This window comes from Mustelus asterias, chromosome 6 (assembly GCF_964213995.1).
Source record: "Mustelus asterias chromosome 6, sMusAst1.hap1.1, whole genome shotgun sequence".
Classification (NCBI taxonomy): Eukaryota; Metazoa; Chordata; class Chondrichthyes; order Carcharhiniformes; family Triakidae; genus Mustelus; species Mustelus asterias.
Genome location: NC_135806.1, coordinates 141,887,997 through 141,914,539, shown reverse-complemented (window position 1 = coordinate 141,914,539; position 26,543 = coordinate 141,887,997). Strand labels below are relative to the sequence as shown.

The window sequence follows — 26,543 nt, the reverse complement described above, 5'->3', positions numbered from 1 at the left end:
CATGGGACTTAATAGGATGGAGGGTTATAGGTAGGCCTATAAGGTAGGGATATGTTCGGCATAACTTATGGGGCTGAAGGGCCTGTTTTGTGCTGTAGTTTTTCTATGTTTCTTCTATGTTTCTAAAACCCATTGCACATTACATTGAATCCCTGGAATATTCCAGTGAATATTTTCTGCACTCCCTGTTTAGATTTAGGATGACTACTCTCGCTAATGGGTAAATGTAATGGGTTTTCTTTCCTCCCGTCTAATTTACAGAGCAGTTAGCTCTGCACCGCTCTCGGAGAGAGAGAAGCTCAGGCTGTGTCTGAGGGAGGGTGAGGGGGAGGGTTTCCCAGGCTGCGTGGGGATTGCCGTGGGGCTGGGAGTAGGTGTGGGTCCCCGGGGGGTTCGGGCTGGGTGTGGGGGGGCTCGGGCTGGCAGTTCGCGGGGATGCTCGGGCTGGGGGTTCGCGGGGGGGCTGGGTGTGGGTGTGGGTTCCCGCGGGACTCGGGCTGGGTGTGGGTTCCCGGGGGGTTCGGGCTGGGTGTGGGTTCCCGGGTGGGGGTTCCCGCGGGGCTCGGGCTGGTGTGGGTGGGGGGTTCGCGAGGGGTTCGGGTTGGGGGTTCACGGGGGGCTTGGGCTGTGGGTTCCCAGGGGGTTCGGGCTGGGTGTGGGTTCCCAGGGGGTTCGGGCTGGGTGGGGGTTCCCGCGGGGCTCGGGCTGGTGTGGGTGGGGGGTTCGCGAGGGGTTCGGGCTGTGGGTTCCCGGGGGGTTCGGGGCTGGGTGTGGGTTCGGGCTGGGTGTTCCCAGGGGGTTCGGGCTGGGTGGGGGTTCCCGCGGGGCTCGGGCTGGTGTGGGCGGGGGGTTCGGGCTGGGGGTTCCCGTGGGGTTCGGGTTGGGGGTTCCCGTGGGGTTTGGGCTGGGGGTTCCCGTGGGGTTCGGGCTGGGGGCTTGGGGCTGTGGGTTCCCAGGCGGTTCGGGCTGGGTGTGGGTGGGGGTTCGCGGGGGGCTCGGGCTGGGTGGGGGCTCCTGCAATGAGATCCTCAGGCTGTGTCTGAGGGAGGGTGAGGGTTCCCCCGGGCTGGGTGGGGATTGCCACGGGGCTCGGGCTGGGGGTTCGGGCTGGGTGGGGGTTCGGGCTGGCTGGGGGTCCCAGTGGGGCTAGGTGTGGGTGGGGGTTCCCGGGGGGGCTGGGTGTGGGTGGGGATTCCCCGGGGGACTCGGGCTGGGTGTGGTTTCCCGGGGGACTCGGGCTGGGTGTGGGGGGGGGCTCGGGCTGGGTGGGGGTGGCGATTGCCGTGTGGTTCGGGCTGGGGTTCCTGCAGTGAGATCCTCAGGCTGTGTCTGAGGGAGGGTGAGGGTTCACGGGGGGGGGGGGGGTGTGGGTCCGGGGGGGGGGGGTGCTGGGTGGGGGTTCCCGGGGGGGGGGGGGCTGGGTGGGGGTTCCCGGGGGGGGGGGGGCTGGGTGGGGGTCCCCGGGTGGGCTGGGTGGGGGGGGGGGGGGGGTTCCCGCAGTGAGATCTTCAGGCTGTGTCTGAGGGAGGGTGAGGGTTCCCGGGGGGGGGGGGGGGCTGGGTGGGGGTCCCCGGGTGGGCTGGGTGGGGGGGGGGTTCACGGGGGGGTTCCCGGGGGGGCTGGGTGGGGGTTCACGGGGGGGCTGGGTGGGGGTCCCCGGGCGGGCTGGGTGAGGGGGGGTTCACGGGGGGCTTCCCGGGGGGGCTGGGTGGGTTCCCGGGGGGGGGGGCTCACGGGGGTGCTGGGTGGGTGGGGATTCCGCAGTCAGATCCTCAGGCTGTGTCTGAGGGGAATTCGGAACCAGGCCCCGAACTGTCGCCCCGGCAACCGATCATCAAAGGGGCGGGGCTGCCGCGCAGCCAATGGCGAGCGATGTTAATCAGGGGTCCCAGGAACGGCGGCCAATGGCGACGCGACTTCCGGGAGCGGCGGTAAATTTAATTCGGGCCCGGGAGAGAAGAGCTGACAGAGTTTATACTGAGTACAGAACCTGTAATAACCTGTTATAGTGAGTACAGAACCTGTAATAACCTGTTATAGTGAGTACAGAACCTGTAATAACCTGTTCTAGTGAGTACAGAACCTGTAATAACCTGTTATAGTGAGTACAGAACCTGTAATAACCTGTTATAGTGAGTACAGAATCTGTAATAACCTGTTATAGTGTGTACAGAACCTGTAATAACCTGTTATAGTGAGTACAGAACCTGTAATAACCTGTTATAGTGTGTACAGAATCTGTAATAACCTGTTATAGTGAGTACAGAACCTGTAATAACCTGTTATAGTGTGTACAGAATCTGTAATAACCTGTTATAGTGTGTACAGAATCTGTAATAACCTGTTATAGTGTGTACAGAATCTGTAATAACCTGTTATAGTGAGTACAGAACCTGTAATAACCTGTTATAGTGTGTACAGAATCTGTAATAACCTGTTATAGTGTGTACAGAATCTGTAATAACCTGTTATAGTGAGTACAGAATCTGTAATAACCTGTTATAGTGTGTACAGAATCTGTAATAACCTGTTATAGTGAGTACAGAATCTGTAATAACCTGTTATAGTGTGTACAGAATCTGTAATAACCTGTTATAGTGAGTACAGAACCTGTAATAACCTGTTATAGTGAGTACAGAACCTGTAATAACCTGTTATAGTGTGTACAGAACCTGTAATAACCTGTTATAGTGAGTACAGAACCTGTAATAACCTGTTATAGTGTGTACAGAACCTGTAATAACCTGTTATAGTGAGAGTGTGTATAACCTGTTATATTGTGTACTGTGTGTTGTAATGTGTACCGTGTGGAACGTCTGTTACTGAGCAAGAAGGACAGTTATTTTTCTGGCAGGGTCTAGAGCGAGACTGAGGGAGTATTGCCCCATCAGAGGTGCTGCCTTTCCGATCACAGGTTAAAGTAGAGGAGCTGTTTGCCCTTTCAGCTGAATGTTAAAGATCATAGAATCCCTGCAGTGCAGAAGGAGGCCCTTCAGCCCATTGAGTCTACACTGATTACAATCCCACCCAGCCCCTATCCCCATGCATTTACCCTAGCTAGTTCCCCTGACATTAAGAGGCAATTTAATGTCAGTCCAAAGATGTGCGGGTTAGGTTGATTGGCCATGGTAAAATTGCCCTTAGTGTCCTGGGATGCGTAGGTTGGAGGGATTAGTGGATAAATATGTAGGGGTATGGGGGTAGGGCCTGGGTGGGATTGTGGTCGGTACAGACTCGATGGGCCGAATGGCCTCTTTCTGTGCTGTAAGGTTTCTAAGATTTCTAATTTAGCATAGCCTATCAACCTAACCCGCACATCTCTGGACTGTGGGAGGAAACCGGAGCACCCGGAGAAAACCATGCAGACACTGGGAGAATGTACAGACAATGACCCAAGCCGGGAATCGAACCTGGGTCCCTGGCGCTGTGAGGCAGCAGTGATAACCATTGTGCCACCTAATCCCCAGACAATTATGCAAAGAAGAGCAGGGAAGCTCTTCCCTCTTAACCATTTCAATTAAATTAAGTTGGCTGTTCATTACCTGATTGTTGTTTGTGATCTTGCTGTGGGCATTAGGACCATGCATACACTTCAAACATATCTTATTATTTGTGAAGCTCTTTAAAATGGCTTGAGATTGTGAGAGGTGTTGTAAATGCAAATAATTTTTTTTTTCTTTACAAGTCACATTAATAGACCTAACCTAAGCTCTGATGAAGGATCATCCAGGCTCGAAACGTTGGCTCTATTCTCTCTCCACAGATGCTGTCAGTCCTGCTGAGATTTTCCAGCATTTTCTGTTTTTGTTTCAGATTCCAGCATCTGCAGTAATTTGTCTTTATCTAACTAAAACCGTGTCGGTCTACTTTTATTTTGGGGTCTGGTTTGTACAGATATATCTGACCTTGTGTATAATTCTTCAACAGGCTCCCCTTGTTGCTGTGCATTTGCTGGAATTGGTTGCCATGGCCTTGGTGAGCCTGATGGTCCAGTATGACGATGATTCAGTGGAAATACAATTTACAGATGGCTCCAGTCTCCAGCTCTCCCCTTGCGGATCAGAATTCTTGTTCGAGAAGGCCCCTGTGCAGTCCATGCACCCCTTACAGAGTTCCTGCCGAGTCCGTCAGCGTACACCATTTGTCATCAGCACCTACAAGGTGGGAGAGCCCAACTTGCAGAGTGGACTGCTTGCACAAATGTTTTTGAGACGTTGTGACATAGGAAACGTGGCAGCCAATTTTCACACAACAAGGGCGCACAAACAGTGATAATGACTAAATAACCTGTTTTAGATTCTGGTTGAAGGATAGGACACTTGGGGGAAAATTCTGTATTTTGTCAAATAATGTCTTGGGATCTTTGACTTCCACCTGAGAGAGCAGATGAGGGCTTTGTTTAACATCGCATCTGAAAGGCGGCGGCTCCCATTAGTACAGCAGTCCCTCAGTACCGCACTCGACTGGCTGTCATCCTTCCATCTATGAAAAATGATGGAAATGCAGCAAATAAATCAATTTTTGATGGGTTGTCTGTACTTGGTGCTGATGACTGAAGCAGCCAATGCTTGAGGGGTGGGTTCTGCTACAAGTGCCGAACGTGAAGCTACCAAGTGTTGGTGACTTGCCAAGTCACTTGGGTGTCAGTCTGGATTTTGTATTCAATTTTCTGGAATGTCACTTCAATTTTCTCAGTCAGAGGCTGAAGTGATGCCCACTGAATCGCAGATAACACCCATTAACCTTCCTTCACACTGTTCCTCCAGAAGTCTACATAACTGCCCCTGTGTTTACCCACTCCACATCTCTCTTATTTGTGCTTTCACTGGCAGCAGTTTCGTTTAAAGTTTATTAGTGTAACAAGTAGGCTTACATTAACACTGCAGTGAAGTTACAGTGAAAATCCCCTAGTTGCCACACACCGGCACACTGAGGGAGAATTTAGCATAGCCAATGCACCTAACCAGTACGTCTTTGGACTGTGGGAGGAAGCCGGAGCACCCGGAGGAAACCCACTGGCAGAACGTGTGGACTCCGCACAGACAGTTTCACAATTAATATTGTTGCTTGTCTTCCAACTTAATAACTTTGCTAAGAAAGATTCAGCGATCAACAGCCGGACAAGGCCAGCTGCAGTCACATGAAGTGTGGTGGTATCCAGATAGTACCCCAAATGTTGAGTTAAATTGTAAGACCCACTGCGTTATTTCGAAGAAGAGCAGGAGAGAGGTGTCCATGACAATCTTTAGTCAACATCACAGAAACAGATTATCTGATTATTATCACCTTGCTGTTTTGTGGGAGCTTGCTGTGTACAAACCGATAGTCGTGTTTCCTATATTACAGCAGTGACTATACTTCAAAAGGACTTGATTGGCTGTAAAGTGCTTTGGGGTGTCCTCTGGTCATGAAAAGCACTATATAAATGCAAGTCTTTTTCTGAGCTGCCTAAGGGCGCTTCCTCCTCATTTCTCCACTTCACAGTCTTGTTTTCTTCTTTGGTTGCTCATAGGAGCCTCCTGTTTTCTAACATCATCATTCTCTCTCTCTTTCTCCTTCCAAAAGAGAAAACGCTGGAAAATCTCAGCCGGTCTGGCAGCATCTGTAAGGAGAGAAAAGAGCTGAGTCCAGATGATCCTTTGTCAAAGCTAAAAGGTAGAGAAAGTGGGACATATTTATACTGTAGGGTGAGGGAATGAAAGATGAGTCACAGCTACAAAAACAAGGGGAAGGGCTGATAATGGCAGTTTACAGAGAGAATAAAGGATGTGAATGGCCAAACGGCAGAGCCATTAATGAATGGCTCATTCCCTCATCCTACAGTATAAATATCTCCCGCTTTCGCTGCCTTTTAGCTTCAACAGAAGGTCATCTGGACTCGATGTCAGCTCTTTTCTCTCCTTACAGATGCTGCCAGACCTGCTGAGATTTTCCAGCATTTTCTCTTTTGGTTTCAGATTCCAGCATCTGCAGTAATTTGCTTTTCTCTTTTTCTCCTTGCTCTCCATCCCTCTAATCTTCAGTCGCCACCTCCAACAAGTTCTCATGCTTTAGGATGTGACCAATCCAACCTTGTTGCCTTATATAATGAGTAACGAAAAATTAAGACTGTGATTTGTAGAGTTTAAGAAAATATTTTGCAGGCTGTGGGGAAGAGTGTAGAGGAATGGATCGTTCTTTCAGAGTCGGCGCAGGGATCATAGACTGAATAAAGACCTTTTCAGTGCTGTGATTCTAATGCAGAAACATAACCAATATACTACCGAATCCTGTTTTCATCTCTTGGGTAATTGTATAGGGTGTACTGAAGTGTCTTGTTATGTGTGAGCATTCTGTACTGTTTGTATTTCTCCTACAGGAGCAGTTACTGCAAGCTCTGGAGTTCAGGAACCGGTTTGCCTCTCGGCCCTATCTCGCTGCAGATCTGATTGCTGCAGACAAGCTATCGGTGAGTCCTAACTCTCAGCATCCCTCATTAACAGCTCTATCCTTCCCACTCCCATCCAATTAGCTACTGCTTACAAACAGCCTCTAATCAGCAGCTGCCTTTTGACTTTAAAAATGTGTATATATAATATATATATAAAAGTTGGTAAAGAAATAATGATCTTAGTCTGTGAAAGTGAGATCTTCAAGAATATAAGAAATAGCAGCAGTAGGTCGGACAACCCCTCTAGCCTGTTCCACCATTCAATAAGTTAACATAGAACAGTACAGCACAGTACAGGCCCTTCGGCCCCCGATGTTGTGCCGAGCTTTATCGATTAATGATTGGACTCTGTTTTGCCACATGTTCCCCATATCCTTGACTCCCCTATAGTTGAAGAATTTTGTGAAGAGTGACCGCATAGATGGGCCAATGCAGTTAAGATTCAGATTAACCATGATCTAATTGAATGGTATCTGACCTGGCTTAGGGCTGGGTAGCTGATGTGATAGAATGATAGAATCCCTACAGTTCAGAAAGAGGCCATTCAGCCCGTCGCGTCTGCACCGACCACAATCCCACCCAGGCCCTACCCCCATATCCCTACATATTTTACCCACTAATCCCTCTAACCTACGCATCTCAGGACACTAAGGGGCAATTTTAGCATGGCCAATCGACCTAACCCGCACATCTTTGGACTGTGGGAGGAAACCCACGCAGACACGAGGAGAATGTGCAAACTCCACACAGACAGTGACCCAAGCCAGGAATTGACCCAAGCCAGGAATCGAACCCAGGTCCCTGGAGCTGTGAAGCAGCAGTGCTAACCACTGTGCTACCGTGCCGCCCTTTCTGTGCCGTTGTGCCGTGTCCCATTCTGTGGCTTGGGACAGAATGGCCTCCCTCTAGCAAGCTAGTTGTAAGAGAGCTGAATTAAAATGCACATTGTTAACCCTTTCGCTCTGAGGCAGCCAGAATCAACTGTCTGAAGGATTTCCTCGTTGTGTGGCCTTTAGGGCAGGTTGGTGTGTGCTTCCCATACCCCTGTTAATGCTGCTCTTCATCCAGTACCACTGGTAGTGGCACAGCAATGTTTCCTTGTTATTGTTACCTATGGGGAAGTGAACACCAGCTGTCTGCTCTCAAGGAGTAGGGAACTTGGCAAAGGAATGTGGAGAACATCAAGCCTGCAACTCGTGTGGTATTCCCAACTACATTGCTGCCTTGGTTTCTTGCCTAGAAACAGATGTGTGAGGGTTGAAGACCCAATCCAAAGACTTTATAGACCTGATAGAAGTTTATAAAATTATGAGGGGTATAGATAGGGTGAACAGCTGGAAGCTTTTTTCCCAGGGCAGCAATTACAAGGAGGCACAAGTTCAAGGGAAAGGTTCAGTGGAGATGGGGGGGGGGGGGGGGAGGGGGGGAGTTTTTTTTACACAGAGGGTGGTGGAGGCCTGGAATGCACTGCCAAGTGAGGTGGTTGAGGCAGACCCATTAGCAACATTTAAGACTTATTTGGATAGACACATGAACAATCGGGGAATGGAGGGATACAGGTGGTTGGTCCAGATAGGACAACGTGATCGGTGCAGGCTTGGAGGGCCAAAGGGCCTGTTCATGTGCTGTACTGCTCTTTGTTCTTTGAACCTTAGAATCTGGGATGTGGCTCCCAGTGCAATACTGAGAGAGGGCTGCACTGTCAGAGATGCCGTATTTCAGATTAGATGTTAAACTGGCCCAATCCACCCCCTCGGGTAGACATAAGAATCCTATAGCCACTGTTTTGAAGCAGAGCAGTATCCCTGTGTCCTGACCAATGTTTATCCCTCAACTTGTGCCCCAGTATATAGATGGTTTCTTCATTATCACATTGCTGTTTGCGGCAACTTGTGTGCAAATTGGCAGTCACATTTCCTACAAAATTACAGTGACGACACTTCATTGGCTTGAATGTACTGAGGTAAAAGCCACTGCATAAATACAGACCTTTTTCTTGAAGAATTGTCTAGCATGTCTGTTTAAATCCGTGCCTCTTTTCCCTTACCCCTCTAGAACATGTTCCTTGATATCTCTGGAGTGAAGTGGCCTGGAGCTGACACGGAAGGTGCAGTGATGATTGCTGATGGTGGAAGGGTGACGGTCTCCTCTCTGGAAGGTCACGCCTTCCTCTACCTGGCTCCATCTCGACTGGAGTTCACGGTGGAGTTCCTGGCACGCGTCAGCCAGTCTGCTGCTAGCAAACACCTCGTTAAAATGAGCAGGGGGAAGGGCAGTGGGCCCCAACAGTCACTCTGCCACAACCTGAACAAGGTTAAGCCTGTAGAACTCGGTATGGGCAAGAGCACCTTTGGAAGAAAAGTCCAGAATTGTCGGAGCAAATCAAACAGAGCTTCAAATCCCCTAATGATGGAACTGAGGGATGGAGGCTCAACTGAAATCCGCTGCAAGTACATGTACCAGTACACATGGGTGGTCCAGCACCACACCGTGTCCTTGTGTCCACCAGAGTGGCATTGTCCTCTGAAACTCGCTCTTCACAATAACTGCAAGCAGGAGAAATCACAACTCGATGGGGCACATGACCACCTACGGAATGCTGACCAACCTGTGGCACCGGAAGTTGCTGCAGTGCAAGGAACAACCAGTGCTCTTCCCAAAGTGCTGCCACTGAACTGCTCAGCCCCACACTTTCACAGGTAGAAATTAATCGTTTGTAACATAGTAGACCCAGTGTAACTATCGCTGGGGCATTTATCACACCCTGTCTGAAAAGTGATTCAGTGGAACAAAGACTATATTGTGACCATTGAAATGGGATGCAGTGCATTGCACCCAGTAGTGGGACCCAGTGTATCACAGTGACTGTTCATATCTGCTCTGTTAGTATACAATTAGATTATAATTTGATAAACATAGAAAACTACAGCACAAAACACGCCGTTCGGCCCCACAAGTTGTGCCGAACATATCCCTACCTTTTAGGCCTATCTATAACCCTCCATCCTATTAAGTCCCATGTACTCATCCAGAAGTGTCTTAAAAGACCCTATTGAGTTTGCCTCCACCACCACTGACGGCAGCCGATTCCACTCGCCCACCACCCTCTGTGAAAAACTTCCCCCTAACATTTCCCCTGTACCTACCCCCCCAGCACCTTAAACCTGTATCCTCTCATAGCAGCCATTTCCACCCTGGGAAGAAGCCTCTGAGAGTCCACCCGATCTATGCCTCTCAATATCTTATATAGCTCTATTAGGTCTCCTCTCATCCTACGTCTCTCCAAGGAGAAAAGACCGAGCTCCCTCAGCCTATCCTCATAAGGCATGCCACTCAATCCAGGCAACATCCTTGTAAATCTCCTCTGCACCCTTTCAATCTTTTCCACATCCTTCCTGTAATGAGGCGACCAGAACTGAGCACAGTACTCCAAGTGGGGTCTGACGAGGGTCTTGTATAGCTGCATCATTATCCCCGGACTCCTAAACTCAATCCCTCGATTGATAAAGGCCAGCACACCATACGCCGCCTTAACCACCTCCTCCACCTGCGGGGCTGATTTTAGAGTCCTATGGACCCGGACCCCAAGGTCCTTCTGATCCTCTACCGTACTAAGAGTCTTTCCCTTTCTATTGTACTCCTTCATCCCATTTGACCATTTGACTACGCATTTATCTGTGTTGAAGTCCATCTGCCACTTCTCCGCCCAGTCTTGCATCCTAGCTATGTCCCTCTGTAACTTCTGACGTCCCTCCAGACTATCCGCAACCCCACCAACCTTCGTGTCGTCGGCAAACTTACCAACCCATCCCTCCACTTCCTCATCCAGGTCATTTATGAAAATGACAAACAGCAAGGGTCCCAGAGCCGATCTCTGGGGCACACCACCTCCAATTAGAAAAAGACCCATCTATACACACTCTCTGCCTCCTTTGGGCAAGCCAGTTCTGAATCCACAGGGCAGCAGCCCCTTGGATCCCATGCCCTCTCTCTTTTTCGAGAAGCCTTGCATGGGGGACCTTATCGAACACCTTGCTAAAATCCATATAAACCACATCTACCGCTTTCCCTTCGTCAATGTGTTTAGTCACATTTTCGAAGAACTCCACCAGGCTCGTAAAGCACGATCTGCCTTTGACAAAGCCATGCTGAGAATTCTTGAGCATACTAAACCTCTCTAAATGCTCATAAATCCTGTCCGTCGGGATCTTCTCCATCAGCTTACCATCCACTGAGGTTAGACTCACCGGTCGGTAATTTCCTGGTCTATCCCTATTCCCCTTCTTGAAAATAGGAACCACATCCGCAATCCTCCAATCCTCTGGCACCTCTACCGTCTCCATCGACGATGCAAAGATCATCGCCAGAGGCTCTGCAATCTCTTCCCTCGCCTCCCACAGTAACCTGGGGTACATCCCATCCGGACCCGGCGACTTATCTATCTTGATGCCATTCAAAGATTCCAGCGCAACCTCTTTGTTAAAGTCCACATACTCAATCTTTTAAGTCCACTGCAAGCCCACAGTACATCCACCCATGTCCTTCTCCTCTGTGAAAACCGAGGCAAAATACTCATTAAGCACCTCTGCCATTTCTACTGGCTTTATTAATTCAGTAAAATATTTCTTGTATAATTTTTCGGGCTTTTTTCAGCATTTTCATACACTCCCATTTGGTTATATTGTACTGATGCAGCTTGTTGATCAGATGGGCCCTAGTTCACATAGGATGGTTAGTGCTAACTTTGGAGTTATCCACCACTGACTGTGATATCTGTACCCAGGTGGCGACACAGAGATGTGCTGGGTCAGGGGAAGCTGGACCTGGAGACCTGTCTGCAAGCACAGCAGGTGAAAGTAGTCTGGTGCCAAGGTGTCCTGTACAGGTAAGAGCTTCTGGGGACTTTGACTCTCTGGAGCACTAACTTTATCTTATCTTTTAAACCTTGTTCTCGCAACTTTGTTTCTGAAGCTTCAACATCTGTTTAAACAGAGCCCTCTGCTTTATAAATGGTGCAGCCTGTTTGCTGGCGTGGGGAATGCAGAATGTGTCTGGTGCAGGGAAAGGGGAGGGGTGTTTTTTTCAGGATGGGGATGAAATGGCTGTGGGGATGGTATGTTCTATTTCTGATGACGGGTTTACAGCTGACGCATTAACCACCTAGCTTCTATATCAAGTGCTGAAGGTTTAGACTCAGGAATGGTAGAAATTGTAATACCAACCATCACCTCCACAGTATGTACTCCAAATCCTATGCAGCAATATCTGGACAATATCCAGGCTTGGGCTGACAAGTGGAAAGTAACATTCGTGTCACACAAGTGCCAGACAATGACAGAGGATTTAACCATTATCCCTTGACATTCAATGGCGTTACCAAAGCTGAATCCTCCACTATCAATATCCTGGGGGTTACCATGGACCAGTAACTGAACTGGACGAGCCACATAAATATTGTGGCCACCCAGAGCAAGTCAAAGGATAGGAATCCTGCAGCAACTAACTCGCCTCCTGAGCAACTTGGAATGCCACCATTTGGAGACTCCCCTCCAAGCTACTCACCACCCTGACTTGGAAATGAATCGCCATTCCTCCACTGTCGCTCGGTCAAAATTCTGGAACTCCATCCCTAACAGCACTGCAGCAACTCAAGAAGGTGGCTAATCCCCACCTCAAGGACAATTAAAAATGGGCAATAAATTCTGGTCTAGCCAGTGACCCCCACATCTAATGGCCGAATAATAAAAAAGGTCACCGATAAGACTTCATGATGTTTTTTATTCATTCATGGGACATGGGCGTCACTGGCTGGCCAGCATTTATTGCCTATCCCTACTTGCCTGAGGGCAGTTGAGAATCAACCACATTGTGGCTCTGGAGTCACATGTAGGCCAAACCAGGTAAGGATGGCAGATTTCCTTCCTGAAAGGACATTAGTGAGTCAGATGGGTTTTTTCGACAATGGTTTCATGGTCATCAGTAGATTCTTAATTCCAGAGATTTTTTTTTTTATTGGATTCAAATTCCTCCATCTGCCGTGGCGTGATTCAAACCCGGGTCGCCAGAACATTTCGCTGAGGTTCTGGATTAAGGTGAAGTACCTGACATTCGTGAGGAACAGGCTACCGCGGATGTCAAAGATCAGCCTCTGGAATGTCTTAACACCAAAACAAAATTGACATACACCAAAGAGACTCTCTATTAATTGTACATATGTAGATAATATTTGGTAATGTAACTAAGTTTATTTTATTAGTGTCACAAGTAGGCTTACATTAACACTGCAATAAAGTTACTGTGAAAATCCCCTAGATGCCACACTCCGGCGCCTGTTAGGGTACACTGAGGGAGAATTTAGCATGACCAATGCACCTAACCAGCACATCTTTCGGACTGTGGGAGGAAACCGGAGCACCCGAAGGAAACCCACACGGAGAGAATGTGCAAACTCCGCACAGACAATGACCCAAGCCAGGAATCAAATCTGGTTCCCTGGTGCTGTGAGGCAACAGTGCTAGCCACTGTGATGCCCATCATTAATAGGTAAATCATTAATGTTTAAAGTTTGTTGTACTACTGAAGTAAAGGGGGAGGGATGTTATGTATTGCAAAGCAATGCATCTGTGTAATTAGTCACATGGCATGCAGTGACGTCACCAGAGGCATTCGTGGGTTTTTATCACTCTTCCATTTTAGACTTCAATCTGGTAACAGCTCTTAAATAAATCTCCATTGAGTTGGTTCAAAACCCACAGTATGGCACCTTATTGCCTTTGTCTTGTCAGTACTACCCCAGTCAAAACGTTTAATATAGGGAGGCGGGGGCGGTCACTGAACTAGTAATCCAGAGACTCCGGGTAGTGCTCTAGCGACCTGGGTTCAAATCCCCCCATGGCAGGTGGTGAAATTTGAATTCAATAAAAATCTGGCATTAAGAATCTACTGATGACCGTGAAATCAAGGTTGATTGTCGTGAAAACCCACCTGGTTCACTAATGTCCTTTAGGGAAGGAATGTGTTGTCTTTACCTGGTCTGGCCTATATGTGACTCCAGATCCATAGCAATGTGGTTGACTCTTGGGCAATAAATGTTGGCCCAGCCAGTGATGCCCACATCTCATGAATGAATAGAAAATATATGTGTAACAGGAAGCCTTGCTCTACAGCATCTTCCTTCAATCAAAACTTTCTGATATAACTGTTCTTGTTAATGCTTTCTTCTGCCTATGTTCATTACCAGGCTCCTTGAGGTGGACTTTGATGACTCATGGCTGATGTCATAGCTGTCAGTTATTTCCTTCGATGCACATTTTTCAAATTAGATGCCGAGCTAAGCTTCCCTTTGAAGATACTTCAAAGCCATCCTGTTTATCTTGGAAAGTCTGTTTCTCCACGATAAAACTGTAATCCCTAAACTCCACAATAGCTGCCATGAGTGTGTACTAACTTTCCTGACAATCACAGAACCATAGAAATGATACATTTGGCCCATCTTGTCCACGCCGACCCCAAGACATCCAGGTGTCCTTTCTAATCCCATCTTCCTGCACAAGGCCCATAGCCCTGCAACTTACAACACTTCAGGTGCAGTTCCAGATACTTTTTAAATGAGTTTAGGGTCTCTGCCTCTACCTTCCCTCAAAACTGAGAGCCCATGGGCCGAAGGGCCTGTGCTGTGCTGTAATGTTCTACGTTCTATGAGAGATCAAAGCCATGTATGCATCCTGTTACTTGTATTGTGCTTTTTTTATTCTTGAGCCCAGATTGCTCCTATTAAATGTGTGTGGTGGGGGAAGCGAGGGGTGCCGGGTAAGGGTTGGTCATTCACATTACAAACTTGTGTGTGATTCCTGCTTTGCATCCAAGCCAATCTATTAATTTGGGCAACAAGGGCAGTTCTCCGTTCCAGTCCTTGTTTTGCTCATTATCCATGAGTGTTCGTACATTCCAGGTTCTGAAATTGAGTTGAACTTTGATTTGCTGACTACAGGTAGATGAGCCTGCTGGATGTGGTTTTCCAGGTTGTAGACTGAACAGACTATTTTTCAAGCATTTTCTTCCAGCCCTTTTCCCATGCAGAGTGAACAGTGTAGAAACTGAAGAGGGCTGTTCAGTCGTGAAGAAAGTTGCCGAAACATTCTCCTGTCCCAATTCCAAGAGCGAGACAACTGAATCAAACTCCACCGCCTATGTGCTGGTCGAAGCTAGGGACTTCCAGATCTCACGGCCCTTTCCCGTCAACTCTCGCCAATCGCTGCAGGCTTGTCTGTGGAGGAAGTGTATAGTTTTCTCTAGATAGATGCCTGGTGTGGGACATCTTTTAGCCTGGGTATGCCATTAGCAGACATGTGGTCCTTGTCGGAGGATAAGTCCAGTTCCAGTGGCAAGGGAGTCTCGATGGCTGGGTATCTGCCTACAACTGCAGCCTTCATCCACCATCATAGTCGTTGATATTATACGAGTATTTAAAAAAAAAAAATTATTTATTGTCACAAGTAGGCTTACATTAACATTGCAATGAAGTTACTGTGAAAATCCCCTAGTCGCCACACTCCGGCACCTGTTCAGGTACACTGAGGGAGAATTTAGCATGGCCAATGTACCTAACCAGCATGTCTTTCGGGAGGAAACTGGAGCACCCGGAGGAAACCCACGCAGACATGGGGAGAACATGCAGACTCCACCAAGACAGTGACCCAAGCCGGGAATCGAACCTGGGTCCCTGGCGCTGTGAGGCAGCAGTGCTAACCACTGAGCCACCCTGCCTTCCATCTGATCTGCCATTGAGGACTTGTTTTGGATTGCGCTGTGTCTGGTTCCTCCCCTCTGACCTTACTGCCGGGAGTTTAAGCCTCCCGGTGGCATCGCATTTGGGATCAGTGGAACATTCAAGCCTCTCCACCACAGCAAGGTGGCAATCCAAGGAAAGGTCAACATTTATACTCAAACATCACTGTAGATTACAAACTCAATATGGATATTGTAAATCTGGGATAAAAACAGAGAATACTGGAAATACTCAGCAGGTCAGGCAGCATCTTGTGGAGAGAGAAACGGGGTTAATATTTCAGGTCAAGGCAAGCTTTCTTCTCTTAACAGATGCTGCCTGACCTGCTGAGCATTATTATGGATTATCTAGTCATGTGTGAGAGACCACATTGTGTGCAAAATGCCTGTCAAGATTCCAGATTGCAATAGTGTTTCTGCTGCAACAGCACTTTATTGACTGTGATGTGCTTTGGATCATGGAGGGTGCTATATAAATGAAAGTATTTTAAAAGAATCTCCATGGAGCTCATCAACACTGGTTAAATGCTGCAACAGCCACTGTCTGAACATGAAGGGTGAATATTCCCACCTGTGGTGATGGCAGTGTGGGTGGGGGAGAGACAGGGACATGGAGTCTTGGAGTGTTTCCTGTTGCAAATAACAAAACATGCCAAATTTTCCGGCCCTGACCTAATGAATTATGCAACTTGTGGCGGGGCAGGCATTATGGCACACTCCCGAAGAAAGAAAGTGGATCTCCTGAAAATGAGGAAGGATCCCTGGGAGCACTCTGAGGCCGGAAGCTGGGAGAGTAGATGGATCTCCATGAACATTCTGAGGCTGGGAGATCGATCCCCTCCAAGACACTGAATCTGGAAGGTCCAGCTGCAGACACATCCCTGCCCTACTTCTGTGGTGTTCAATTCCTGGCTTGGGTCACTGTCTGTGCGGAGTTTGCATGTTCTCCCCGTGTCTGTGTGGGTTTCCTCCGGGTGCTCCGGTTTCCTCCCACAGTCCAAAAACGTGCTGGTTAGGGTGCATTGACCCGAACAGGCGCTGGCGTGTGGCGACTAGGGGAATTTCACAGTAACTTCATTACAGAGTTAATGTAAACCTTACTTGTGACTAATAAATAAACTTTTACTTTAAAATACAGCTTTCAACCAGTTAGTGTGACCCAGTTGTTGCAGTGTAAACACATCTTCCCCCCTCTATCAATGTTTAATGTACCTGTTCAGTGAGGGGACATGATGAAAGTTTGCTTCTTCAGTACAAAACTCATCAATTTTATATAAATTGAAAAATCCTATCCTCGACTATACATTCTGCAGCTGGGTGGACGGGCAGCTCTGTGCCAGCTCTACTCTCATTCAGTCACCAGGTGGTGCACAAGGGCAGCCTATCGCTACCTCAAAGCAGGTCAGGAACGAGAGGAGAGGGAATCACAAACATACCACATAAGAGCAGAAATACGTCATTCAGCCTCTTGAGCCTGCTCCACCATTCAATAAGATCATGGCTGATCACAACTACATCTTTTCTGTCAGTCTTCCCCTCTCTCTGTCTCAAACACCACCCTCTGATTTAAAAAAAAAAGCTATGATGTGGAGATGCCGGCGTTGGACTGGAGTGGGCACAGTAAGAAGTCTCACAACACCAAGTTAAAGTCCAACAGGTTTATTTGGAATCACGAGCTTTCGGAGCGCTGCTCCTTCATCGGGTGTGACTCCCCATGATGACATCAACAAATTCCATCCCATCATCAGACTCACCATGGACTACTTTCCGGAATCGGTTGCATTCTTGGACACACGCATCTCCATCAAGGACGGTCACCTCAGCACTGCAAGCCCGTGGATAACCTCACGATACTCCACTTCTCCAGCTTCCACCCTAAACACGTTAAAGAAGCCATCCCCTACGGACAAGCCCTCCGTATACACAGGATCTGCTCAGATGAGGAGGATCACAACAGACACCTCCAGACGCTGAAAGATGCCCTCATAAGAACAGGATATGGCGCTCGACTCATCGATCGACAGTTCCAACGCACCACAGCGAAAAACTGCACCGACCTCCTCAGAAGACAAACACAGGATACGATGGACAGAGTACACTTCGTCGTCCAGTACTTCCCCGGAGTGGAGAAGCTACGACATCTTCTCCGGAGCCTTCAACATGTCATTGATGAAGACGAACATCTCGCCAAGGCCATCCCCACACCCCCACTTCTTGCCTTCAAACAACCGCACAACCTCAAACAGACCACTGTCCGCAGCAAACTACCCAGCCTTCAGGAGAACAGTGACCACGACACCACACAACCCTGCCACAGCAACCTCTGCAAGACGTGCCGGATCATCAACACGGATGCCATCACCTCGCACGAGAACACCATCCACCAGGTACACGGTACATACTCTTGCAACTAGGCCAATGTTGTCTACCTGATACGCTGCAGGAAAGGATGTCCCGAGGCATGGTACATTTGGGGAGACCATGCAGACGCTACGACAACGGATGAATGAACACCGCTCGACAGTCACCAGGCAAGACTGTTCTCTTCCTGTTGGGAAACACTTCAGCAGTCATGGGCATTCAGCCTCTGATCTTCGGGTAAGCGTTCTCCAAGGTGGCCTTCATGACACACAACAGCGCAGAAACTGATAGCCAAGTTCCGCACACATGAGGACGGCCTCAACCGGGATCTTGGTTCATGTCACACTATCTGTAACCCCCACGACTTGCCTGGGCTTGCAAAATCTCACTAGCTGTTCTATCTGGAGACATAGAACATAGAACATAGAACAGTACAGCACAGAACAGGCCCTTCGGCCCACGATGTTGTGCCGAGCTTTATCTGAAACCAAGATCAAGCTATCCCACTCCCTATCATCCTGGTGTGCTCCATGTGCCTATCCAATAACCGCTTAAATGTTTCTAAAGTGTCTGACTCCACTATCACTGCAGGCAGTCCATTCCACACCCCAACCACTCTCTGCGTAAAGAACCTACCTCTGATATCCGTCCTGTATCTCCCACCACGAACCCTATAGTTATGCCCCCTTGTAATAGCTCCATCCACCCGAGGAAATAGTCTTTGAACGTTCACTCTATCCATCCCCTTCATCATTTTATACACCTCTATTAAGTCTCCCCTCAGCCTCCTCCGCTCCAGAGAGAACAGCCCTAGCTCTCTCAACCTTTCCTCATATGACCTACCCTCCAAACCAGGCAGCATCCTGGTAAATCTCCTCTGCACTCTTTCCAGCGCTTCCACATCCTTCTTATAGTGAGGTGACCAGAACTGCACACAATATTCCAAATGTGGTCTCACCAAGGTCCTGTACAGTTGCAGCATAACCCCACGGCTCTTAAACTCCAACCCCCTGTTAATAAAAGCTAACACACTATAGGCCTTCTTCACAGCTCTATCCACTTGACTGGCAACCTTTAGAGATCTGTGGATATGGACCCCAAGATCTCTCTGTTCCTCCACAGTCTTCAGAACCCTACCTTTGACCCTGTAATCCACATTTAAATTTGTCCTACCAAAATGAATCACCTCACATTTATCAGGGTTAAACTCCATTTGCCATTTTTCAGCCCAGCTTTGCATCCTATCTATGTCTCTTTGCAGCCTACAACAGCCCTCCACCTCATCCACTACTCCACCAATCTTGGTGTCATCAGCAAATGTACTGATCCACCCTTCAGCCCCCTCCTCTAAGTCATTAATAAAAATCACAAAGAGCAGAGGACCAAGCACTGATCCCTGCGGCACACCGCTAGCAACCTGCCTCCAATCCGAAAATTTTCCATCGACCACCACCCTCTGTCTTCGGTCAGACAGCCAGTTACCTATCCAATCGGCCAACTTTCCCTCTATCCCACACCTCCTCACTTTCATCATAAGCCGACCATGGGGGACCTTATCAAACGCCTTACTAAAATCCATGTATATGACATCAACTGCCCTACCTTCATCAACACACTTAGTTACCTCCTCAAAAAATTCTATCAAATTTGTGAGGCACGACTTGCCCTTCACGAATCCGTGCTGACTATCTCGGATTAATCCGCATCTTTCTAAATGGTCGTAAATCCCATCCCTAAGGACCCTTTCCATCAATTTACCAACCACCGAAGTAAGACTAACCGGTCTATAATTACCAGGGTCATTTCTATTCCCTTTCTTAAACAGAGGAACAACATTCGCCATTCTCCAGTCCTCTGGCACCATCCCCGTGGACAGCGAGGACCCAAAGATCAACGCCAAAGGCTCTGCAATCTCATCCCTTGCCTCCCACAGAATCCTAGGATACATTTCATCAGGCCCAGGGGACTTATCGACCTTCAGTTTATTCAAAACTGCCAAGACATCCTCCCTCCGAACATCTATTTCCTCCAGACAATACACATCTCTTTAACCTGTGCTTAACCCTCTCTCCACTCACATTGTCTGTATCTTTTAAGACTTGATTACCTGTAAAGACACGCATTCCAACCATTATCTTGTAAATTGAGTTTGTGTCTTTATATGCCCTGTTCGTGAACACAACTCCTCACTCACCTGAAGAAGGAGTGACACTCTGAAAGCTTGTGCTGCTAAATAAACCTGTTGGACTTTAACCTGGTGTTGAGATTTCTCAATATGGTCATGACGGGCCTTCTGCCTCAATTCCATTTTCCCACCTGCTCCCCATATCCTGGATTATATTTGTCTATCTCAGCCCTGATAGAACATGCACAACACCTTGGGGTAGAGATTTCAAGAGATTCACAACCCTCTGTGTGAAGAGGTTTTTCTTCATCTGTTTCAAAAAAAAATCACCTAGCTTGCATCCTTGTGTTCCAGATTCCCTAGCCTGGGGAAACAGCCTCTCAGTGCCTAATCTCTCAATGCCTAACCTGTCAAGTCCCTTCAGAATCTTGTTTCAATGAGGATCAATTCTTATCCTTCCAAACTCCAGAGAATAAAATTTTGGTTTCCTTTATCTAAGGAAGGATATACTTGCTGTAGAAGGAGTGCAACGGAGGTTCACCAGGCTAATCCCTGGGATAGCAGGATTGCCTTATGAGGCGAGATTGAGGAAGCTTCTTCCAAATTTTGAAGAATGAAAGGTGATGTAAAGTCCTCACAGGGTGTGACGGGGCAGATGTGGATAGGATTTTTCCCCTGGATGGTCAGTCTAGAACCAGGGTGCACGGTCATAAAATAAGGGGCCATTTAAGGCTCAGATGAAATGTCTTCACTGTGAGGGTGATGAATCTTTGGAATTCTCTACTCCGAGAGAAGCTCGATCATTAAGCTTGTTCAAAACAGAAATTGGATAGATTTCTGGAGGCCAATGGCATCAAGGGATACGAGGAAAGCATCAGAGAGTGGTGTTGAGATAGATGATCAGCCAATGATCTGATTGAATAGCTGCCTCTCATCCCAGGGACCAATCTAGTGAACACTCACATGCCTTGGAGGAGGTGTACTATGTTTTTCCTCATGTGGATTCTAAGACTGCACACTGTACTCCAGGTATGATCTTACCAAAGCCTATACAACTGTTGCAAGACTTCTTGTTCTTGTACTCCAATCCTCTTGCAATAAAAAACCTGTCGTTTGTTTTCCTAATTGCCTGCCTGCTAACCTTTTGTTTCTTATGTATGTACATCTATGTCTCCAACATTTAAAAGTTTTATGCCTTCAAATAAAACATTACAATACTCCGGCTTGGCTGACAAGTAAAATTTGGGCCACTCGTGCCAGGCAATGACAGTCTGCAACAAGAGAGGATCTAACCATCACCCTTTGACATTCAGTGACATTTCCATCGCTGAATCCCCACTATTGACATCCTGGGGGGGTTACCATTGACCAGAAACTGAACTAGACTAGCTGAACTGGACTAGCCAGAGAGTTACTGCGGTTACCAGAGCAGGTCAGAGGCTAGGAATCCTGCAGCATCACCTCGCATTTGTCCCAATTAAACTCCATCTGCCATTTCTGTGCCCCAGTCTCCAATCTATCTATATCCTGTTGTAACCTCTGACAATCCTCGGCAGAAAATGTTACTTGTGACACTAATAAATAAAGCAGTCAAGCAGGCTGCTTTGTCCTGGATGGTGTCAAGCTTCTCAAGTGGTAGGTTGTTGCATAAGGTTAAATCTCATGGGATCCAGGTGAGATAGCCAAATGGGCGGCACGGTAGCACAGTGGGTAGCACTGCTGCTTCAATGCTCCAGGGACCTGGGTTCGATTCCCGGCTTGGGTCACTCTCTATGTGGAGTTTGCACATTCTCCTTGTGCCTGCGTGGGTTTCCTCTGGGTGCTCCAGTTTCCTCCCACAGTCCAAAGATGTGCGGGTTAGGTTGATTGGCCATGCTAAAATTGCCCTTAGTGTCCTGGGATGCGTAGGTTAGAGGGATTAGTGGGTAAAATATGTAGGGATATGGGGGTAGGGTGGGATTGTGGTCGGTGCAGACTCGATGGGCCGAATGGCCTCTTTCTGTGCTGTAGGGTTTCTAAGATTCTAAGACTTCTATACAAAATTGGCTTGATGATAGAAGGTGGTTGTAGAGGGTTGTTTTCCAACTGGAGGCCTGTGACCAGCGGTGTGCCTCAGGGATCGGTGCTGAGTCCACTGTTATTTGTCATTTACATTAATGATTTGGATGAGAATTTAGTAGGCATGGTTAGTAAGTTTGCAGATGACACCAAGATTGGTGGCATAGTGGACAGTGAAGAAGGTTATCTCGGATTGCAACGGGATCTTGATCAATTGGGCCAATGGGCTGACGAATGGCAGATGGAGTTTAATTTAGACAAATGCGAGGTGATGCATTTTGTTAGATTGAACCAGGGCAGGATTTACTCAGTTAATGGTAGGGCGTTGGGGAGAGTTACAGAACAAAGAGATCGAGGGGTACATGTTCATAGCTCCTTGAAAGTGGAGTCACAGGTGGACAGAGTGGTGAAGAAGGCATTTGGCATGCTTGGTTTCATTGGTCAGAACATTGAATACAGGAGTTGGGACGTTTTGTTGAAGTTGTACAAGACATTGGTAAGGCCACACTTGGAATACTGTGTACAGTTCTGGTCACCCTATTATAGAAAGGATATTATGAAACTAGAAAGAGTGCAGATTTACTATGATGCTACCGGGACTTGATGGTTTGAGTTATAAGGAGAGGCTGGATAGACTGGGACTTTTTTCTATGGAGCGTAGGAGGCTTGGGGGCGGCACGGTAGCACAGTGGTTAGCACTGCTGCTTCACAGCTCCAGGGTCCCGGGTTCGATTCCCGACTCGGGTCACTGTCTGTGTGGAGTTTGCACATTCTCTTCGTGTCTGCGTGGGTTTCCTCCGGGTGCTCCGGTTTCCTCCCACAGTCCAAAGATGTGCGGGTTAGGTTGATTGGCCAGGTTAAAAATTGCCCCTTAGAGTCCTGAGATGTGTAGGTTAGAGGGATTAGCAGGTAAATATGTGGGGGTAGGGGCTGGGTGGGATTGTGGTCGGTGCAGACTCGATGGGCCGAATGGCCTCCTTCTGCACTGTAGGGTTTCTATGATTTCTATGATATGGAGGTCTATAAAATAATGAGGGGCACAGATCAGCTAGATAGTCAATATCTTTTCCCAAAGTTAGGGGAGTCTAAAACTAGCGGGCATAGCTTTAAGGTGAGAGGGGAGAGGTACAAAAGGTTCCAGAGGGGCAATTATTTCACAGAGGGTGGTGAGTGTCTGGAACAAGCTGCCAGAGGTAGTAGTAGAGGCAGGTTCAATTTTGTCTTTTAAAAAGTATTTAGACAGTTACATGGGTACGATGGGTATAGAGGGATATGGGTCAAATGCGGGCAATTGGGATTAGCTTAGGGGTTTTAAAAGAAAAACGGGCGGCATGGATAAGTTGGGCCGAAGGGCCTGTTTCCATGCTGTAAACCTCTATGGCTCTACAGGAATATGGGCCAAACGCGGGCAATTGGGATTAGTTTAGGGGTTTAAAAAAAAAGTTATGCCGAAGGGCCTCTTTCCATGCTGTAAACCTCTATGGCTCTATGACTCTAAGTGTTGTTGGAGATGCACCATCCAGGCAAGTGGGGAGTATTCCGTCACACTCCTGACTTGTGCATTGTAGATGGTGGACAGGCTTTGGGGAGTCGGGAGGTGAGTTACTCACAACAGGATTCCCAGCCTCTAACCTGTGCAACTTGGAGAAAACATTGTCCTTGACTGTTGTAGGATGTCCCAATGAGTGCTGGGGTAGGGAGTGTTTGTTGAGGAGTGAAATGTGAGGCTTGTTTAGACACTGGTGGATCTGGCACGTTTGCTTTTTGAGATTGCTTGGTTGTTTAATTTTTTCTTGTTTCTTCTTAGGGTAATCACTAATCCTGTGAACTCTGTGGAAGTTTACCCAGGAGATGGTTCTGTTCTCAAACCCTATCATGCTAGCAGCAACTACTTCACTCATTATCTGATGGATCAGAGTGACGGGCAGGTAACTGTTTTAAAAAAAAACTTCAGTGGTACTTTAAGCATGGATGCTGAGTGGTGTAATTGCAAAGCCTGGTTTGGTACTGGGTCGTACAGGTCACGAAGCCCTCAGATCTGATTCACTGACTGCGCTGAGTTAGCAGATTTGGAAACAGTGCAGGGAGAGTCGACATCAGTCAGGAGTCAGAGGTCTGATGGTTTATCTGTGCCTCCTGTTGGAAAGCCTGCTGGAATGCATTTTGCAGAAGGAACTGATGTGTTCCAGCGCAGTGACCACCAAAGCCCCCACCCTCCACCTTTCCACCTCCATCCAGTGTTGCTCGGGCTGCAGTGGAGAGTGACAGTTGGGGAAGTGTGGGGAAGTTTTTTGTTTTCTTTTTTTCTTGCTGGTAATGGCTTCAGGGATGGCAGTTCAGGCAGTATGCTGCATCTCCTGTGGGATGTATGTGGTGAGGAAATCCAGTAGTGTTTCAGGAGATTTTAGTTGTAAGAAGTGCATTAGATTGCAGCTTCTGGAGGAGCGTGTAAAGGAGCTGGAGGGGGAGGTAGAGGAACTCCGCATAATTCGGGAGGCGGAGGTGGAAGTTGATAGGAGTTATAGAGAAATAGTAACTCCTAGAAATGAGGCTTGGGTCAATGCCAGGAGGAGGGGTAAGAAGCAATCGGGAAGACAATCCCCTGGGGCGGTTCCCCTCCATAATAGGTTTTCGGTGCTGGAGGCTACAGTTGAGGAGGAATCAACTGAGCATAGAGAGCAGATCTCTGGGGGTGAGCCGAGTGAGAAAGCTCAGGTGGTTAGGGGCTGTAAAAGACTGGGCCTTGTGATTGGGGACTCCACAATTAAGGAGACAGATAGGAGGGTCGGAACTAAAGGTAGGGACTCAGGGTTGGTGTGTTGCCTACCAGGGGCTGGGGTCCGGGATGTGTCTGACAGGGTATTCAGGACTCTTAGGGGGGAGGGAGATAAACCACAAGTTATTGTACATGTGGGGACACACGACATAGGGAGGATAGGGGAAGGGGATATTAGGCAGGGATTTATGGAGTTGGGGTGGAAACTAAAGGCCAAGACTGACAGAGTGGTTATCTCTGGACTCTTGCCTGTACCACGGGATAGTTTAGAGAGGAATAGGGAGAGGGAAGGTTTGAATTCATGGCTGAGGGGATGGTGCAGGAGGGAGGGGTTCAGGTACTTAAGCAATTGGGGCTCGTACTGGGGAAGGTGTGACCTCTATGAGAAGGATGGTCTACACCTTAATCAGAAGGGGACCAATATCCTGGGGGGTAAATTTGCTAAGGCCATGCAGGGAGGTTTAAACTGATTCGGGGGGGGGGAGGGATCCTGAGTAGTGGGGCTGAAAGTGAGGGATGCATGGATGGGGACTGCAATGCACGGCATTGCAGAGGTGGGGTGGAGCAGGGTTTGAAATGTGTATACTTCAATGCCAGGAGTATTCGCAATAAAGTGGGTGAACTTGCAGCGTGGATCAGTACCTGGGACTTCGATGTTGTGGCTATTTCAGAGACATGGATAGAGCAGGGGCAGGAATGGATGCTGCAGGTCCCGGGGTTCAAATGTTTTAGTCGAAGTAGGGAAGGAGGTAGAAGAGGGGGAGGGGTAGCATTATTGGTCAGAGATTGTATCACAGTGTCAGAGAGGAGGTTTGATGAGGACTTATCTGTTGAGGTAGTATGGGCGGAGATTAGAAATAGGAGAGGAGAGGTCACCCTGTTGGGAGTCTTTTATAGACCTCCTAAAAGTTCTAGAGAGGTTGAGGAAAGGATTGCGGAGTCAATCCTGCTTAGGAGTGAAAGTAATAGGGCAATTGTTATGGGGGATTTTAACTTGACTAATATTGACTGGAATTGTTATAGCTCTAGCTCGTTAGAGGGGTCAGTTTTTGTTCAAAGCGTGCAGGAAGGTTTTTTGACTCAGTATGTAGACAGGCCAACTAGAGGTGAGGCTATATTGGATCTGGTGCTGGGAAATGAGCCAGACCAGGTGCTAGACTTGGAAGTTGGTGTGCATTTTGGTGATAGTGACCACAATTCGGTTACGTTCACCTTAGTGATGGAAAGGGATAGGCATGAACCTCGGGCCAATGGTTTTAGCTGGGGGAAGGGTAATTATGAGGCTATTAGGAGAGAATTAGGAAACATAGGTTGGACTAGGAGATTACAGGGACTGGGAACGTCCGACATGTGGAGTTTTTTCAAGGAGCAGCTACTGCGAGTCTGTGATAGGTATGTCCCTGTCAGGCAAGGAGGAATTGGTAGGGCTAGGGAACCGTGGTGCACCAAAAAAGTTTCTTTGTTGGTTAAAAAGAAAAAGGAGGCTTATGTTCGGATGAGACGTGAGCACTCGGGTAGTGCACTAGAAAGCTTTAGATTGGCTAAGAGGGAGTTGAAGAGCGAGCTTAGAAGGGCTAAAAGGGGACATGAGAAGACTTTGGCGGATAGGGTTAAAGTGAATCCTAAGGCGTTCTATAGGTATGTCAAGAACAGAAGGTTGGTTAGGGCAAGTTTAGGGCCAGTTATAGATGGCAGAGGGAAGTTATGTGTGGAACCGGAGGAGATTGGTGAAGCATTGAACCAATATTTCTCTTCGGTGTTCACGCAAGGGGACATGAATATAGCTGAGGAGGACACTGGGTTGCAGGGGAGTAGAATAGACAGTATTACAGTTGATAAGGAGGATGTGCAGGATATTCTGGAGGGTCTGAAAATAGATAAATCCCCTGGTCCGGATGGGATTTATCCAAGGATTCTCTGGGAGGCAAGAGAAGTGATTGCAGAGCCTCTGGCTCTGATCTTCAGGTCGTCGTTGGCCTCTGGTATAGTACCAGAAGATTGGAGGT

At 48.0% G+C, this 26,543-nt stretch overlaps 1 protein-coding gene across 2 annotated transcripts in view; it reads left to right on the top strand.

The window, feature by feature from the left end:
* Positions 1–1,782: 1,782 nt before the first annotated feature.
* Positions 1,783–26,543, top strand: part of c6h5orf34 (chromosome 6 C5orf34 homolog) — a 50,981-nt gene continuing 26,220 nt past the window's right edge. Inside the window, exons 1-6 of one of the 2 annotated variants that reach the window (XM_078215479.1) lie at positions 1,783–1,931; positions 3,928–4,161; positions 6,359–6,448; positions 8,486–9,129; positions 11,214–11,315; positions 23,569–23,689. In XM_078215479.1, the coding sequence (XP_078071605.1) occupies positions 1,863–1,931; positions 3,928–4,161; positions 6,359–6,448; positions 8,486–9,129; positions 11,214–11,315; positions 23,569–23,689 (1,260 nt within the window). In that variant the 5' untranslated portion in view covers positions 1,783–1,862. Of the gene's footprint in view, positions 1,932–3,927; positions 4,162–4,475; positions 4,576–6,358; positions 6,449–8,485; positions 9,130–11,213; positions 11,316–23,568; positions 23,690–26,543 lie in introns of those variants that run through there. The other variant, XM_078215480.1, reaches the window with a different exon arrangement.